Below are 19532 nucleotides of genomic sequence, written 5' to 3'. Positions count from 1 at the left end.
TGGAAAGCATGAAGCGCTAGTCGCTTATAAAATGCATTTGATCAACAACTCACTGAAACCATGAGATTCTCCAATTTAAATAGATCTAGTCGACTAAGTTTTATCTTCATATGCAAAAACAAACTTGAAATAGAAAATTAAGGAATAATTTGTATAAAAGCCTTTTGTTAATTTGTCAAAGAAACTCCAAGTCCAGAAACTGCAATTCTCATTTATAACATGGCTTGCCTAAAAGCACAGCTGCTGATCAAACAGAAACGGCAACTCATTGGAGCTCAGTTTAATTTTGGTTAAAATAAAGATGGCTGGTGCCATAACAATGATCAAAATATCAGCAGAGGTGACAAAATTAGGGGTAATACGGTCAGCGTTCTTCTAGTGTTTAAGAACAATAAAATGACATCAATCAGTGAGCTGCCTTCATTCTTTTGTACCAGAGAGGTTCATGCATGTAGAGGGTGATCTCAAAAAAGAGATGGCATAACTTACTTCAGTCAGCTCAGGATCTGGGCTTTTAGCCAGAACTGATACTTCAATTTTGGCATCACGATTTTCAGACAATTCAGCTTCAAAATCCTCATCAAATGCAACTGAAGAGGGATGAAGTTGCACGTGCAAAAAAGAGCAAGTTCACTGTCATCGGAAGATACTGAAATGACATTAAGGAAACTACTCTACATATTTACAGTCAATAACATGATCACTGACATAATATGAAAATTAAGGACATACCTGAACCATATTGTGTTAACAACTTTAGTTCTTTCATATAGAACTTTATAATACTTGGACAAGCATGCCAAAGTCCAGTTAAATGCAATGCGGCTAACCGAATGGTTCGTGGACTTTTAGTGCCCTCCTCAAGTATTTTCTCCACAAACTGCAGAAGTGGAGAATGTAGTTACTTTTCCAAAAAATCTGGTAAGCAAATGAACTAAGTAATTTATCAGCACAGAATCACTAAAAACATAGCACAAACACATAGAAGGGAGGGAGACTACCCACCCACTTCAAAGGTCCAGGTGCATTCTCATATTCATGCATCTTCTCATCACCAAAAACAGAATAGTGCATCACAGCAGACATAAGTGCAGCAATTGGAGCAATTCTCCTTTTTTTGCAGCTGACATGTAAAATCCAAGAAGAGCGCACCAGCTTCCACATCATCTGTGTAGAGACCATAGTTAGTGAATATTCAACAGGTGATTCACCTGACATCACATGAAATGCCAACCTATTAGCAGAAAGTCAAAACTGATTTATCATTTTGGAAAGGGGCAAGGGAGGAGCAAAATGAAAATTTATCTAGTTCCCTGTTCCAACACCAAAATTGAATGATGTAAAGGATCACAATGAATCTTATTATCAAGTCTTGACACAATAGTTATCTCCATAAACACCACACCTAGTTCAATATCTCTTTTACTACAGAAATACCTAAACTGTCACTACAACAACACCTACGCTCAGACACAAACAAGTCGGGGTCAGCTACATGAATCTCCACTTCTCCTTTGATAGAAGTTTTCTACCAAGTCTAAAACCTATTGTGCCCTATCTTTAGCTAAGTCTGCATTGATATGAAGGAATATTATTTTATGCCATTAGAAAGATCCGTACAGGTCTGCCAGCAAACATACGGTGGTGTAGATTGCATCTGGAAAATTGTCTACCCCAGCTGTTACGACTATCCTACAAGTCAGAAATCAGTGGCGCTCATAAATTTTATCTCTTAAAGCCCCAAGCAGCTAGATTCAGTCTAAACTTAAAGACAAGTTCTACGGCATGGTGGTTAGACCAACTATGTTATACGGGATGGAGTATTGGTCAGTCAAGAACTCTCATGTTCATAATATGAAAGTAAATGAGGATGTTCGGTGGATATGCGGGCATACTAGGAGTGATAGAATTAGAAATGAAGATATAGGGGACAAGGTAGGGGTAGCAGCGTTGGAAGACAAGATGCAGAGGGGAGACTGAGATGGTTTGGGCATGTGAAGAGGAGAGACACAATGTCCCAGTGTGGAGGCGTGAGAGGTTGACTATGGATGGCTTCAGGAGAGGTAGAGGTACGCTAAAGAAGTATTCGAAAAATGTTATTAGACAAGACATGACGCAATTGCAGCTTACCGAGGACATGAACTAAGATAGGAGGTTGTGAAGGACACAAATTAAGGTACAAGGTTAGTAGGTAGTGGAGCGTTATCTTGCTTATCCTCTCGTAGTAGTAGTAGTAGTAGTATTTCCCGTGTAGTTTATTGTCCTTCGATTTTTATTACTATCTACTATCTCTTGTACTTCAATTATCACATTATTATGCTACAGTTATAGTTCCTTCTTTTCCAAAATCCTTTTTTTTTTTAGATTGTTTTTTTCCAAAAATGCTTTGTCATGCTTCCTGTAGTATTTGCCATGATTTCTTCACTTCCATTATTTCTTTTAGAGAAAACACATAAAATCCCCCCTGAAGTTGGCAGCAAAACTTACTTTAGCACTTTTTTTTTTTTTTTTTTTTGATTTGCACCGGGTGTCCGAGTCTCTTTGAGCCCCGACTAATCCCGGGGGTGCACAGGCCCTCGGCAAGGAGTTTCCCGCAAGTGCACCACGGTTAATTCAGGTTTTACCCAGTCCGATGGCCCTCAGAAATTGTTTGCACCCAGTGGGTTTCGAACTTGAGACCTTGAAAGGGAGCAAACCCCAAGGCTCAAGTCAATTGCCAGCAGGCCAACCCCTGAGGGTTCTTACTCTAGCACTTTAACTTTACATATAATTATTTACCCCCCTAATTTCATTTCAAGTGAATTTAAATCCACCCTAAGTTTATAAGACCTGTCTCACAATGGCAAGAGTATTCCACCCACGCCATGTCATTGACACTTCAGTACGATGTCACTGCCATGTCTGTGCCACATTGATAATTATTTAAATTTTGAGTTTTTTATTCCTTTTTTGTTTTCTTAATTCACAATTTTAGAAAGGAAAAAAGAAAAAGAAAATTAATCCAAGATTATAAAAAAGAAAAATAAAAATTAAAAAATTCTCAAAGAAGATCAAACTCCACAGATCCAAAATTCTCAAGACCATTTTCACTAAAACATTCAATCGTTAAGGCACATTATCAAAGTAAATACATAGTTACAACTAAAAATTTAATTTGAGATGAAAAAATTATAAATTTTTCACAAAAAAGAGCTTTAAGTTCATCAAATCAAGAGACACCTTCATAAGTAGTGATCTTGAAGCAAGAATAAGTTGCTGATTTTTTTAATTTTTTTCGTTGTTCATCACATCTAAGAATAAGTGAGAATAATTTGAAATTATTCGCGATGGAAAATAAATAGGGTTATGAGTGTTCCGAAGAAGGAGAAAGAGGTTCATCAAAGAAGAAGAAGAAAGGGATGAGGTAGATGGTGGCTGAGACAGTGGAGTTCGAAAAAAGGAGAAAGAGGGGTGCGGATGGAGGGTTTGAAGAAGGAGAAATAGGGTGAGGGTGAAGGATTTCAAAGAAAGAAAAAGAAAAAGGGGAGTTCGAAAAAGAAAATGAGGAAGTGGTGCAGGGAGTTCGAAAAAGAAAATGAGGAAGTGGTGCAGCCGTGCAGGTGGTGGCTGAGGGTGGCAAGGGATGGTGGGGTGTGAGGAAGAAAAAGGGCTAGGGTTGTTGGTGGATAGGGGTGGTGGGGTGTGAGGAAGATGAAGAGAAAAATTCTTATTGGCCGAAAAGAAAATAAAAGTAGCCCAATTATTTTTTTCTCTTTAATTTTTAATTTTTTATGCTCTATTCTTTTTTTTATTTGCCACATCAGCCATTACGGGGGTATTTAATTCACTTGAAAGTTGTTTAGGGGGGTATTTGAACGCCCATGTAGTTAAAGTATTAAAGTAAGTTTTGCAGCCAAGTTCAGGGGGGATTTGATGTATTTCCTCTTTCTTTTTTTATCTGTACTGATATGCTTTTCCTTAAGCCGAGGGTCTATTGGAAACAACCTCTCTACCTCCCAAGGAAGAGGTAAGGTCCGTACACTCTACCCTCCCTAGACCCCACTTGTGGAATTACACTTTGGGTTGTTGTAGAATTCAAACTCTGGTCTCAATATCTTCCCTCCAGTTTCCTAAACTGCTAGGTTAGGCGCACACTTGGCATATATCATTAAACAACTAAGAGACTAGAACTCATTTAACTTATTCTTTGTCTTGAAGAGATTTATGTTGATTAATGAGTTGCACAACATGAAAAAATTAACTTTAATTGATGAGTAAAAACAACATACAACTTGAAATAAAGGAAAGTAACATATCAAAACCACAGGTTAAGCATACCTGGATGTCAATCCCATGACAAGCAGAAACCATTGAACCTTCCCTTCCCAAAGCTAACCGCTCCATGATTAATCTGACAGATCTCAGCATGGGTAAAACAGAAGCGTCTCCAGCATTCTCAAGGCTGCAACCATATCAATCAGACCTCACTAGCAGTAAATGTATGAAGCTGATACAAGCAAAAAGTTTGGTAATGGGCTCTGATCCTAGATCTTGGTTAAAATTTATTGACAAGTTCAATATGTTGACGAATTCAAAAGAAGCTCACTAAAAATACACTTCGTGTTTAATAATTTTTTTGGCTACTAAGCTTTACAATCAAAATTGTACAAATAAACCTTCAATTTCGCAATTAAAATGAATCAAACTCTAATTATTCTTACCAAAAACAAAAAGAGTCGAGGTTTCCCACAGTAGCCTAGTTTAAACTTCAAAACTTAAGGAAAAAAATACTACAAGGTCCTGCAGGTGGGAGGCCGGTGCATGTAGGTTGGATTACAAGAATAAAAATATTGACATGGGGTTGACAATTAGCAAACGGAGGACATAATAACTGTAAAGCTAGGGAGCAGGATACACAAGGGGCTAGGAATACGGAAGGATGTCAAAAGCTTTGGTTACTGAATTGATGAGGTCGGCACAAAAGTTTTATTTGGCAATTGAAAAATTTATTGTGACAGGAAATCTTAATGCAAAGGGTTGCACAACTCATCTTATTTATAGTTTAGATAATAAACTAACCTCACCATTTCAATTTATTTGTGGTAGAAGTCGACTTTGATAAGGAAGAGAATTATGAGTACAAAACTCATAATTAAAAGGTAAAGTAGAATTAACCCAAATAATTTCTACTAAGTGATTGCTAAGCAGATACATATTGTTGCATACCTGTCAACAAGATCATCAAAAGTCCATATAAGTGTTGTATCTGAGAAGTAAGAGTTATGTTTTCTCGAATGCACTCCACTCTTAAGTGCATGATTGGGAATTGATAGTAGCGACTCAATGCATATCCACTGAAATCATAAAAGAAGACCACATTATCATGGAAGCACATCAATTTCAACAACCACAAGTGAAATCCCTAGTATAAAAGAGCAATGCTGGTTAGTCAAACCAGAACAAGTAAAAGAAGAAAAAACTCTAACAAAGTTACAGATCCTCTAAAGTATTAAATAGAATCAAAGCAAGTACTGGGACTAAAAGTTATATTTAACATCTCAATGGAGAAAATTATCCCTAACAATTACCTGCTTATATTTACTATACTCAAACTGCTTGCCAAAACTAACAATCTTTCTCTTTTCTTTTGACATCCCAATATTTCAAACAAAAGGTAGTAAACTAAAATTATTTTAAGCCTTTTTTATAGGTTATTATTTCTCCTCTTTTTTGTTATCCATACCTCCACCAATCCAACTTGATCCATTTGAAACTTGCATCTTAGGTAGCAAAATGAACACAGATAGTATTCAAGATAGTTATCTGTACTACATTATTTATTATTTCTATGTGCACTTTGCCTATTTTTTCCTAGCCTCAAATTTAAGACATATGTCCTGCTTTGTGTATTCCAATTGAAACACCGATATACCAGCTTTTCCAGATGTGCTATGTCATTCTTTATCTCTGCCATGGGTTTTCATTTGACTACTTCTGGAGGCAATGCAAAAGCTAGTTAGCTTGCAAGCTCGAGCTACAGGGAGATGTTTAGGACAATTTTTATTTTTTTTCTTTACTTTCATTTTCAGGTGATGATGCATCAGAGATGTTAAGTATTACTAGTGCTGCTTCTATACCACGAACTATTTCGAACAACCCTTTTGCACAATGACATCACCACCCTCCCTTCAGCCTTTTGCATACCTATTAAAATGAATTTTACATGTGCAATACACAAGATATAATCTCCTTGTTAATATATACCCTTATGCATGTACCAAGTAAAGGCAAAGAAGATCACCTTCCAGTTCAATAGAACTGATCGTCGAGCTCGTGCCAAATTTCCGACTGCAATTATGTTGTTGATGTTCTGAAGCAAAGTCCTGAGTAAGGAATCCAAGACTGGTTTACCATCAGCTTTAAATGAAGTTAACTCATCATCTTCTGTGACATGATCTAACAGCAGATTGAACATGGACAGTAATCCTTCCAAAGCACCTGCTACTGCTTCATACGCTGCTAGGTATATTTCTGCCTCAAGCTGGTTTAGGAAATAAAAAAGGACAATGGAAGCAAGATATTCAAATCAATTGGCTATTATATTTTAATGTATGCCTAAGCACATCCAGGATTCCAAATCTTACCTCTGAACTACATGCCGGAGATGTACTACTCATCTTCCAGCAAACGTTCCACAGATAGGTAACAACAGACGCAAGCGAAGCATCGGTGCCAAACTGTGCGGACCAACTGGAGATGGAAGCAACCGCTTTTATAGACGTCACCTATCCAAAGGTTTGTTAGAACACAAAGTCAGTCACTTATAAATCTGATAGCTAGAAAAGAAAAGAAACACAAACTAGGCAAATATGGAAACAGGAGAAATGATTGGTTGATCCTTCACATGTTTATGGAGAAGCAATAAGAAACGTGTCTTTATGTGAAGAAACATATTGAGCCATTTACAGCAACAATTTCACATACACCCTATTTATCAAAAGATCAAACACCTAGGATGTTTAACAGAGATAATTATGTACCCCCCATATCTAACAAAGAATTAAAAGACAACAATTATGAATATACCTGAGAGAGAAAAATGAATATATCCCCGAGAGATTTCAAATTAAGTTTTATGACGAACTACATAAATAAAACAATAGAAAAGAATTCTGAAAGAAGATAGAGGATTAAGAAAACAAAGGTTAAGTTAGACACAGAGAGCAGATCATGCAATATCCTTATATAAATACGGTACAATTCAATTCAAATGATTGTCTTCTTCATTAGTGAATGCATCAAAAGAGTCTGACCAGAAAATATTACTGATTTCCATCATGACACTAATAGCTTCATATCTCACATACATATCAAAAAGTTAGATGCTGAGACCCTAACTGCTAGAGGTTATTAGTTTAATAAGATGTATTTAATTCAAAATATAACCATGACAAAAGGATATTATAGAGATTACACATCAACATCAAAGGCCTGCATGAATGCAGTATACATGCCCATAACAGTATGTCATAAAGGATCATACAGCCTGCAAAACTGAACTGGTCAATGAAGACGACAACCGACGCTGACTTGGACCCCCCAGCCTGCCTCGGATGGAGCCAGAAAAATCTCCACCCTCTTCCATGTGTTTTGACCAAAAAATGCTGCACGACATTCCAGCATATGAGACTAGTGCATCCTGTAGGCAGGCAGTTCAGGATTTTAGAGAAATCTTATAAAGGCCATTAATGAAATAACAGATAAGATTCCTGGTAACTAACCAATATAGAGAAAAATAATTGAGAGAACACCACAAAAATGGTCGAGCTTTTCATCATTGAATATTGGTCAATTTTGTCAGAAATGCTAAGGCTTGTCTTCGAGCTTCCTGTTTTCAAGCAGTCAACCAATCTCCCTTGGAGTACTTGTAACTCATGGATGAAGCTCAAAAGAAGGATGAGCAACTTTACTGGTACCCACTCCAAATTGTTGCTACGATCACATACATTAGCAGCATGATCTTGAATAAACTGCACATGTTGCTACAAGTATTACAAGCCTGTAACTGGGACTAATAACTATAACATAATTCAAAGGTCAAATACTCTTTTTTTTTTAAAAAGAAGCACAAATACAATCTACACATCAAACAGGCACCTATGCAGCTATGCTAACACGGCAAATTTAGAGAAAGACATCACAGGATCAAATCTCATTTACTTGGTAATTCCTATGAATTTCTCAAAAACGATCAGACACTTCAAAACAACTGACACTCATTTACTTGGTAAGTCCTATGAATTTCTCAAAAACAATCAGACACTTCAAAACAACTGATACAATGTAATACGGTGAAACACATGAAAATTGTTTAGGTCACAGCTAGATAAGGCTTGCAGGCAGCCTAGAGTGAAAGAAGACGAGAAGAAATTAAAAATGGGATCTCCTTAACCAAAATTCCAACTCCCAATTTTCCTCACTCAACTGTTTGTTTATCCACCATCCCGTTTCATTTCCTAAAAGGATAAAGACAAGCAAGCAAATGAACACAACATATTAGCAAGTATTGAAATGAAAATATGCTATTAGTGATCTACAGTTACTCAAGTTTACAACCCTACAACAACTTGGAACATAAACTATTACACAATTCACAGGCCAATAAGCTCGACACATCTTACAGGAACTTATGGATAAGCTAGCAAATTTATAGAACGCCATCACAAGACCAACTTTCATTTACTTGGTCATCTCTAAGAATCGCTCTAACACAACTAGACACTCTTTTTTTTGTTGAGTTCTAACACAACCAGACACTTAACACCAACTGATGCAATGTTATATGATGAAAGAGAACAGACCTGCTTAGGACACATCTAGTTAAGGTGAAAAAGCAGTCTAGAATGAATGAAGACAGGAGAAGAAAGTAGAAATAGGATATTCTCAACCACAAGTCCAGCTCCCAGTTTTCCTCCCTGAACTTTTTGTTTACTTCCCATCCAAATTCTCTCCCAAAAAAAGATAAAGACGGAAACGCACATGAACACACAAAAAAGCAAGCATCGAGTTGAAAATATGATATTAGCCATTTACAGTTACTGTTGTATTTCACAAAAGAAGATAGGATCATAAATCATACTCGACGATGGTACAAGTTAAGACATAAATGATAAATGAGAGAAGGTCGCCTCAAATTGCTTGCCATATCATAGATAAACCTTCAAACGCAACGATTACACACTGATGATAGGAGGTGTTAGAAGAGTACCGAACAAGATAAAATCGCATAAAGGCAGTTTGTGTCAAAACATTTACAATCTCTTGAATCCATGTGAACTAACAAAGAACAAAACATAAATGAAGCAAAAGATCTATATAGAGATACTAACAAATTGGAATTGAAGTTTAGTCGTATTGGTCACTTGTACAAGTCAGGCGTTTCACAAGATTCCTTTAGTTAGTGCAGAGATTTATATCAGCAGTGAAGACAAAGTGAACCTTCAGTGTTAGAGAAAAGTCAATGTGTATTTAAAAGACAAATAATTGAGTATTGCGATTAAACTAGTCCAAATGAATCAGAATGGCGTAGAGGATTCAGATAAAACCCAACTAATTTGCAATTGAGGCTTAATTGTTGTTGTGTGTTTCATAATCTGCCAAAATAGTGCAAATAACTGTAAATTATTATGGAGTTGCCTGGTCATTATTTCTAAGAAGCAAAGAAAAAGCAAACCTTGAATATTGGATTCAAGTCCTCCTCTTCCTTGATAACAAGAAAAAGCACCCTTGTCCATCTTTTTGCCTCAGCTTCCCAAGAATCCAAATCTTCGTCATCATAGTTAACAAAAATATCAATTGCATGACAGGAACTTATCAACTTTCTTTGGTAACCAATGAGAGATTCCAAAAGCTTGAGATTTGTTTGTAGACAGTCAGATGTAGAAGGTTTCTGTACGCTCATCCCAAGCCATTCTTGTACCTTTAATCTCAAAGAACCTATAATTGGCAAAGGATAAGAACCCTTTTTATCAATATATGCATTTGGAAAAAAAAGTTTATTTTATCAATATCTGCAAATAGATGAACCACAGATAAGCTTGAAAAAGGTAAGGTAAGGTAAGGCTTGGCTCATTGCTTGTACTTCTCCATTAGAGTTATTCATTAATAAAAGGTCACTTGGGGTAAATACCTGAGTGATATTAGCTTAATAAAGAAAGACGAAAGATGAACCAAAAATATTCATAAAGAGATAACAGCATGCTAAAAGGATGTGAGTGTCATTGACATACCTCCATTATCAGTAATTTCTCGCGGCAAGCTTGAAATGAAAAGTAAAAGTGTTTCAAGAGGAACATCAGTAGGAATCACCACAGAAACAGCAGCAGCTAGAATGTTCTCACAAACTGAAAGAAACAAGATGGATTTCCATAATTGTGAATTCAAATACTGATGTTGAAATGTTCAGTACTACCAAAAATCTATATGTACCTTGGTGCCGATAAGAGGGATTGAAATGTTGTTTACAGCTTTCAATAATATATCGGAAAGTGTCAAGCAAGTCTACTTTATCACTTGGGTAAGACTCCTTATCTTGCAAAATGACTGGTGATTTATCGCTGCATTGTCCAATACCACAAGCAGCTGAAGAAATGCACTTTGTAAGACACATTAATCCAGCTCGTCCAAAAGATTGCCTCTTAGCAACGGAAGCCAAACGTTTCAAAAAAGCAACCCCATTCCTGCCATCAAATGGAACTTCAACTATTAAATTGCCTTAACAAAACCAGTCCAATGATGGTTTTCCTAATAAAAATCAAGTGGAAGTCTATGTAGCTCGGTGATGTAGATTTAGAAGAGGTGCGATCCATTGAGATTAAAAAAACATGAACTTCCATATCCAAGGCTAGTCATTTTGTATATAGTGTAGACCCACATACAACACCATACCCAGTGTATTCCCACAGAGTGGGGTCCGGGGAGGGTAGAGCGTATGCAAACCTTATCTCTACCTTAGAGGTGAGGTCGAGAGGTTGTTTCCGATAAACCCTCGGGCCTCGGCTCAAGACAAAAACAGACTAAAAAAGACGTAATGGAAGTACAAGAGACAATAAATAGAAAACAACCAACAGATAGTAGCAGAACAGTTGTTAACGAGCTAGATTATGCTTTCAAACTAAGCAAATTTTATTTTTGTTGCAAAAACATCTCTCTTCCTCACGGATAACTTTTCCTTCTGAAGTTTGCTCAGAAATATTCTCCATGAGAAGCAAGACATGATTGTGTAGATTAGGATTAACTATTTGTTTTTGTTAAACTTCTGGAGTACCTACAATGTTTCTTATTAAGTATATGGGGTAATGTGGCTGTTTTAGCATTTTCCATTGAAAACAGATGAGAAAATTCATCTTTTTAGATCAGTATCACCACGCCGAACTTCAAGACAAAACCTGAAAAAGTCCCCTTTTCCTACTGAGTAACCTACAGATATTTTTTTATCAGGAAAAATGAAATGGAATTGAACCCTATGTGAACTAAGTAGCCAACAGATTTTGCGAACTGACTGAACTCTTTTATCCCCTTTATAGTCTCTTCCATAAGTAATCCCATATGTTTGAATCACCTCGTCAAGACACCATCCATGGAGACTTTCCTATACTTCACTTTAGTTACTTACTTGCACAAAGTATTCTCCTCAACTGAAAACTTCCATTACTATTTCCCTAGAAGGTTTAGTTTAGGTAGTTGGCTGTCATGCATGCAATCCCTTTAATAAGACTGACTCTCTTCCAACTCATTAATAGCATTCTATCGCCACTAGATCCATCTCAATAAAAATTATAGGATACTAATCCGTATAATTCTAAGTAAAAACTTATCAATATGTGATAGCATACCTTTCATCCAGATAACTACTGTACCGGGAAAAAAATTGGCCAGCAGCTTCAATTGTCCAGGTAGAATAAACTCCTCTTACACCTATGAAACATATGCACAAATAAAAGAATCAGCACAGTCATGATACGTGTATTCCAGCATTGTGTGTGTGAAAGGCAATAGAATGTTGCTAAATCTTCATTTAAGATAATGAAATATATTAATTATCCAAGCACCAAAAGAAAAGAAACATAGGATTTCTCTCCTTTTTTTTTCTCAAGGAGCTTAGGAAGTCCATCACTATGTCAGGTATGAATTACATCAATGAATATGTTGATCTTCTTCACCAGAAGTTAGGCTTCAACTCATTGACTAGTTTCCATCAAGGGCATGAACTGATGGTTAGCCATAGGTTTGGTTTTTGACTCTTGGCATCTGCTTTCTCTTTGGGATGAGGGCAATGAATGTGCATTGAAGGACTTCACCATATGACAGTTGTGATGAAAGTGATTGAGTGCACCAAGAGCCTCAGGTTTGACTTTGTCCTAATTTTTTTTTGATAGAAGGTCATTGTGAAACCAGCTGGGTCAGGTGCTTTATCAGGGGTACAAGATGTGATTACAGCTAGCACTTCTTCTTCACTGAAGGTAGTTTCCCCACCCTCCTTTTCATCAATAGCTAACACTCTCCTCCCCTTGAAGCTTGTTGTAGGTCTCCAATTTTCATCCTCTCTGTAAAGGTTTTGATAGAAAGTAAGAATTTCTTCCTTAATGAGCTATTTATCTAAAATAATCTCCTTCCTCACTAGTAGTTTATCGACGTTGTTCTATCTCATGTTTGAGTTAGCAACCTTCTGGAAGAATTTAGTATTTCTGTCCCTGCTTTAAACCACAAGCATCTAGACTTTTGCCTCCATGATATCTCTTTTGAGCTAAGCTGCTGGAATGGCATCTCCTTTTTGGCATGAAATTCTGTTATGTTTGGGAATGTGATACTCAATCTGTTCTCCACACTTAAGTCCTCGAAAACTTACCCTACTCCCATCATCCACCTTGAATGATGCATTCTCATTAAACTCTTCCCTTCATGATATTTTCTCCATGATCCGCACTCGTAGGGAAGTGTAATATTTTGAGTCCTTCATCCACCTTCCAAGACCCCTTATTATTCCAAGATCAGCCCCACCCCATGAAGTATAAACTAATGATAAGTGCCGTTGTTTCATTTTGGTACATAAAAAATGGACAGTTTGAGTACTAATTTTCCAGGAGAGAAAGGAGTAGCCTGACTCAAATATTTTCCTTCATACATCAAAACCAGAGGCCTGCCAATAGTTATTCATTTAAAAGCTTTTGATATGCCAGTTTCATAATACTAAAGCTTTAGCCCTAATGTGTCAACAAATTCCAATATCAGGCAACCCAAATCCAAGGTAGCAGAGGTCATTCGTCTTCCATTTGCATCGCTTTTTTTTTTTTTTTTTTTTGGGGGGGAGCCTTCCTAAGAGATTGGTTACAATGATAAACCAAAGATAAGCCCCACACCATGCAAAGCGAAGCCCGATATTTAAGTGGAGAAGGGTAGAAGGGCAGGCCCACTATCCACCAAGTTTAGAAGGCTGTGATTGGTCCAAAGGGCAGCGGGTCACAAATGGATTTCTCGGTTATCAAAATAAATAAAATAAACAAACCAAAGATAAAAATGAGCAAAATCAGATCTCTAGCTACAAAACATTCAGCAGCTCTAAAGGGGAGAAGGTCATGGGGGATTATAGATCAAAAAACTCAGGTTACATTTCTCGGCTCTAAATGAAGGAAATTTCCATCTGCCCATGTTTAGAAGACTTTAACTATCCCTGGAATTGCATTGAATTGGGAATATATGTGTACATTGGTAACATTATGGCTTAGGGAGGCTAGTTTGTCCGCAACTTTATTAGCCTCCCTAAAGCAATGCTGAGTAGAGATTCTATGTATGACAATTAATTCCTTGATCTCTTTGACAACATCTTCGATCCTCCAAGGAGTAGCCCAAATATCATTTATCGAGTTCTGAAGGAGCAATGAATCTACCTCAACTATAGAGTAGAAACCATTGTTGGTGCACCATTTCAAATCAAAAAGTAGTGCCTCTGCCTCAGATTGGTTACTTGTTCCCTGACCCAGAGGTATGCTAAAAGCCATGATGACTATACCATGCATCAGGGCAGCGCTTGCATGGAAAGTAAGGATTTCAGAAGAACCCATTAGCTTTGGTCCAAACCTTGTATATGTGTTAAAATTCACTTAATATGTACATATAATAAATTTCAGAACTCATAAACATCAAATTCAGAACCCATAAACTTTGAATCCTGAATTTGCCTATTATTTGCTCCACACCCGCACACTTGTAAAACGCCACTTTAGCAACAAAGGAAAATATGAACCACATAGACCTACATGTGCTACAAGTGATATAGAGATAAACGTACCAAAATCTTTGTTGTGCACAGGATCATTCAATCCTTCTACAAGTGAACCAGTTAAGAAATTTTGTGGAACCAACTTTGCACAGTGGTTGTACTTTGTCCACTCTGTACTCAGAAACGACTGCATGACCAAGCACCGAACTGCAATGAAAAAAAAAGGAATAAAAAATGTAGCAGAATATTAAAGGCAAATCCTTACATGATCTAGTCTCTACCAAATATATCAGTCTATTAGTTTTTCCCCTCTACCTTGAGGATTATCATGACAAAAACCACGTTCCCACAATACAGCTAACCACTCAAAAATTTCTTCTGAACTATCCATCCAAGTGCGGCACACATTTCCATTGATAGTGTTTACCGAATTTTCTGGAGACGAAGAGGAATGAAGCAACAAGGTCATCTGCAGGGAAAAATAATCATTCAGCAGAGTGTCTGTTAGTATGTGATAGTGATGGTACATCCCATATGACTGGAATCGATAAACCTCAGCAGCAAATCAAATTACACAAAAAAGGAAACCTATAAGGAAATGCATAAAGTCAAAAGGAAAAATGATCTGGAATAGAAATGAACATAAGACCATCCACTGACCTATAATCAGATTTCCTAAATCACAAACTTTTTACTTTATTGGTTTGAGTTTTTAAAATCTCAAATCTCTAGGCAAGAGAAACACCTAAAATTAATTCCTTTATTTCTAATCGATAAATTAATAAAGCAATCTAACATGAGAGTTCAAGGAAATTCCTTCATCACAGTATCGTCTACAAAGTGCATTGCTTACTGCTTTTTGATGATCAACATTCTAGTCAAGCAAGACACCTAAAATTAATTCCTTTATTTCTTATCAATAAATTAATAAAGAACCCTAACATGAGCGTTCAGGGAAATTCCTTTACATTAATTGCTTTTTGATAGCCAAAGGATGTTTCACAGGTAGCAAAGAGAATGTGAAAGTATTTGACACATATGATCAAACCTGGTGATTCCATGCTGCTTCGACCAAGTGAGTGCCATACTCTTCGAGCATTTCATAAAGAAGAAAAAATGCCTCCCATTTCTGGTAGCAACTGGAGAGGAAATCACTTGTCTTGCAAATTTTCCCAACCCCCAGGGACATAGCTTCCTCCTCAGCCCACCTTTCCCTTTTAGTCATACCACGATGGGCTAAACTTCTCTCGTCTATGGTTTTAACACTAGTTTGATACTGGTTTTTCTCGTCTAAATTTATGGTTCTCTTCAAAATATATAAAGATTGCTTCCTCACTGAGCTCTCCTTATCAACCTAAGAAGATTACAGATATTAGATAACAGAAAACAAGATATTTGTAGCAAGCGCTACTATCAAACAATGGAAACACATTATAGTAGATACACAACATACCAAGCCTTTTTTCATTTCATCCCAGAATTGCTTCTCAACTCTCAAATTAAATATTTCTGTCGTGCTACTCATATAACTATATTGGCATTCATCAGTATAAGTAAAGAAAGACAGGTACAGAGAAAGTATAGCATACGCATCTCTTCTCTCCAGGGTCCCCAAAGAAAACAATGTCTTGCAACTGTTCCATAGCTTCTCTAAAATACTTTTCCTAAAACAACAATTAAACTAGTGGCGTAAGTCCAGAATTCAGATACTTATACGTCAACCAGTAATCATCATTTCATGTCAATGGAAAAGCAAGAGAATTTTACCGAGAAAGTATATAGTTCTGTCCATTAATTGAGACTTCAAAAGCAGAATGAGAATCAAGTGCTCTGAATATGGAGGGAAGGAAAAAAGTAACTGCAGAAGATCGATGCTCCACACTTTGTGGAAGCATTTTAATGGTAATATTGCAAAGATCCCAGAGAAAATTTGCAGAAAATTTATCTGTGCAGCATTCATCTACGAAATCCAATCCAGATACTGATCTCACTGTATGTAAACTTTGCTGAGAAGAATCTAGTATCAATGTTAAAATATGACAAGAAACAGGCAACGGGAAATAATTAGGATTGCAGTGCACAAGATTGTCATATAGTGTGCACTGTGGCTCCAAATGCTGGTCTTCTGAATTTTTAGAAGTCAGGCACAACTTATAAGCATCCAACTCTTCGCTTTGAATCTCACCCATAGATAGTCCGACCAATCTTAACAAAAACGGGATAATGGTTACTTCAACAACCTCCCAACTGTTTGTATCTGCGACAACACTGAAGGTCATACCTGCAACCTATATCCATCGTCACGTTTAATGGGAGAACATCGGACCAAAATTTTCACAAAAATAAATCACATCACATATAAAATAAAGTCCACAGATTTTTGAAACTGCATCCTTATTCAGTTGAATGAACATGTTTACCTTGTTAAATAATTCACGGTCATTGGAATGAACCAGCTTCATCAGGGGAAGAAATATTTTCCAAATCAATAACTCCATATATCTAGTCTCAGCTCCTGTAGAAAAGGTATAAAGCCAGTAAAAAGTTTTGGGCCAAATGAAAATATTTGAAGCCTATAACTAGAACACAACAAAAGATATCTGGCTCACAAACTAATATATCCAAGCCTCACAGACCACAATGATTAAAATATCGGGAGGAACGAATATGATCCTTAGATAGGCAAGCTCCATAATGATGTGACATATATGAACAGCCAAAAGCAAATCCTAAATTTCTGTATGGCAAGCCCAAGTAGACATTTTAAATAATTTTATTTTGATATGCGTTATGTTTTATATGTAATTGATTTAACTGCAGCAGTATTTAAAGTGGTTAACTGATGACCACTCAGTCAAGGTGAATTTACCAAGCTGACTAAGGGTCCATAATGCTTGTCCCACTAGTCCACTACTATCTAGCACTTGAAGTTTGACAACTGTAAGCTTCTTGAGCTTGTGCCTAACCCATTTACTATTTCCTATATTCAAATGGATTGAGTTGAATAGTTCAAACCAAAGTCTATCTGACATGGAACAATGTGAAATGACGAATCCTATATTATTTTATGAAAGGAACCAAAATGTATGCAAAAGAAAGCCATACATTTTAATCGGGAAAGGAAAAAATGAAATGAAATGTCAAAGTAGCTATTCAATTATAATTGTCCAAATGATCTCTTTCGCTGTTTTTTTTATAAATGCCTTCCGGTTTATTTTTTTATTTCTTCAATCTCATATTGAAAGAAATTTATATTTAAAGCTTCAAGTAAGAAATAGTCATAATTCAACTTTTGAATAGGGACATTTTACTGAGATATATGGGGATCAGATTAGAATTATTAAAAGTGGGGGTAAAAAATTGTTGAATTATAACTATTTCTTACTTAAATGGAAGTGATCATTAAAGCACAGTGATAAATAAGTCTGATGTGAAACAAATTCGAGGAATGTAACTGACCTGACTTCTTCAGAAGATGACAGGTTGCACTAACAAATGAAACAATACAATTGCGCTGTTCAAAATCCAAATCTTTGCTCCCATCTATTATACCCTACACCAAAAGCAGCAAACACTAAAGAATACTTAACAATCAAAATATTTCTTACTCCAAATCCCACATCAATGTGAATATAGTACACAGAAAAAGAATGAGAAAATGATATCAAAACTTCAAGTCTCAATGGTCAAAGATAACAATAAAGCATATTTTAAACAATGATAAAGGATTTATTTCCAAGAAAAAAGGGTATGCTAATCTGATTCCAGTGAAGCTTTAAGATTGATATATCTCTAACGAAGCATATAGAAGATATGTGAATCTTTCCTTATCGCAGAGATAAGATTCACATTCCTTTTTTCCTCTTTTTAACATTTTTACATTATGATACGAGAACAATTTACTAAACAAAAAACCATTTCTTAAAAGAAACAATCCAAAGGGGGATGCACAAAGCGGATGCAAGTCCAATTCAACCTCTCTATATATATAGTTTTATTTTTCAGAAAATAAAAATTCACACCAAGTTCATACATACTATTACAAAGGAGAATTGGGTTCTGGACCCACAAATTTAAAATCCTGCAACTGCCTCTGTTAGTTTTTCTAAAATATTGTGCAGCAAAATAGCTGGTATAATATATAATATACGTATAATCCATGTATAGTATATATATAACCGTGAATAATGAACGTATAATTTTTTTGAAACAGGTAACTTTGTATATTACTGCAACAGTACATAGGCAACACTGAGCCATATTTACACAACCTATAATTTATGTATACTGATTAGGAAAAGCAAACAGTGAATCCAGGTGGCTATTTGTGTAAAAATCCCTACTTTCATTCTACCATCTTTGTTTAAGCTCAGTTTATATCAGAATTCTCTATGGACAGACTAAAAATGAAAGCTTTATCACATAAAACAAGAAGACTATAAAAAATATTCCTTTTTGGCCAATTACAAGCTAAAGTAATAATGTCGCAAAAAGAACCAGCATACCTGGCTGAAACTGGGGAACTTTTCCAGTAGACTAGAGAAAATTGATGACGGAGCAGAGTTTGTTGAAGCCAATATACAGTCCAGCATCGCCGGTATTGCTGCCGGAGGTACCTGCTGGAAACTTATTAGCAGTGAATCAACTATTGGGTCCATTGAGTTTATCGGCGAGTCCAATTCCGGCGAACGGAATTTTAACGGCTAACTTTTTTTGTGCCTATAAACCCTAAACCCAGAAAAGCGCCAGCAGCCGGGGGTTTAGGGAGAAGTTTTGAATTTTTGAAATATGTCCTCCTACTGTTTTGTATTTGCATATGTATGTTATAACTTTAGGGAAATATCCAAATATACCTCGAGGTTTGTAAATTATCATATACATATCATCTTTTACTTTTCTTCTCAAAAGAGCCCCCCTACTTGTATTTTTGTCTCAAATATGCATCTTCTTTAATAATTTTCTACCTTGGAGAAATTGGACAAGTCAACGTAATATTAGCATACAGATACAAATTATCCTTTTATAAAATTGTTAGAGATGATAAGGAAAGTAGATATTCAGATAATGAGACTTATCTCAAATTTTATTACTGAGTTATGGAGCATTAAACGAGAGTTATAATTAACTAAAACAATAGGATATAAAGAAGTAGAAGTAGAAATGAAATTATCTACTAATGTCAAACTTCTTAAATAAGACGATATACAATTTCATTATCTAAAGACACTTATTGAAGATTGTAGATATTTGTTGAAAGTTAACAATGTATATATTT

The 19532-nt window shown here is 36.1% G+C and overlaps 1 protein-coding gene across 2 annotated transcripts in view; it reads right to left on the bottom strand.

Annotated features, from left to right (window-relative positions):
• Positions 1–19012, bottom strand: part of LOC125826877 (uncharacterized) — a 29706-nt gene extending 10694 nt beyond the window's left edge. The window contains exons 1-21 of one of the 2 annotated variants that reach the window (XM_049506219.1): positions 18763–19012; positions 17717–17810; positions 16678–16772; positions 16025–16545; positions 15711–15921; positions 15306–15611; positions 14573–14726; positions 14327–14464; positions 11874–11955; positions 10468–10718; positions 10269–10382; positions 9713–9975; positions 7761–8009; positions 7523–7678; positions 6624–6764; positions 6281–6520; positions 5206–5333; positions 4318–4441; positions 1006–1167; positions 733–880; positions 490–590 (exon numbers count right to left, since the gene is read on the bottom strand). In XM_049506219.1, the coding sequence (XP_049362176.1) occupies positions 490–590; positions 733–880; positions 1006–1167; positions 4318–4441; positions 5206–5333; positions 6281–6520; positions 6624–6764; positions 7523–7678; positions 7761–8009; positions 9713–9975; positions 10269–10382; positions 10468–10718; positions 11874–11955; positions 14327–14464; positions 14573–14726; positions 15306–15611; positions 15711–15921; positions 16025–16545; positions 16678–16772; positions 17717–17810; positions 18763–18915 (3831 nt within the window). In that variant the 5' untranslated portion in view covers positions 18916–19012. Of the gene's footprint in view, positions 1–489; positions 591–732; positions 881–1005; positions 1168–4317; positions 4442–5205; positions 5334–6280; positions 6521–6623; positions 6765–7522; positions 7679–7760; positions 8010–9712; positions 9976–10268; positions 10383–10467; positions 10719–11873; positions 11956–14326; positions 14465–14572; positions 14727–15305; positions 15612–15710; positions 15922–16024; positions 16546–16677; positions 16773–17716; positions 17811–18762 lie in introns of those variants that run through there. The other variant, XM_049506220.1, reaches the window with a different exon arrangement.
• Positions 19013–19532: the final 520 nt, after the last annotated feature.

The sequence above is a fragment of the Solanum verrucosum genome, unplaced genomic scaffold (genome assembly GCF_900185275.1).
Source record: "Solanum verrucosum unplaced genomic scaffold, falcon-dt-bn FXZP01000060.1, whole genome shotgun sequence".
NCBI lineage: Eukaryota > Viridiplantae > Streptophyta > Magnoliopsida > Solanales > Solanaceae > Solanum > Solanum verrucosum.
Note: the sequence above shows the minus strand (reverse complement) of the source record. Positions and strands in the feature narration are given on the sequence as shown.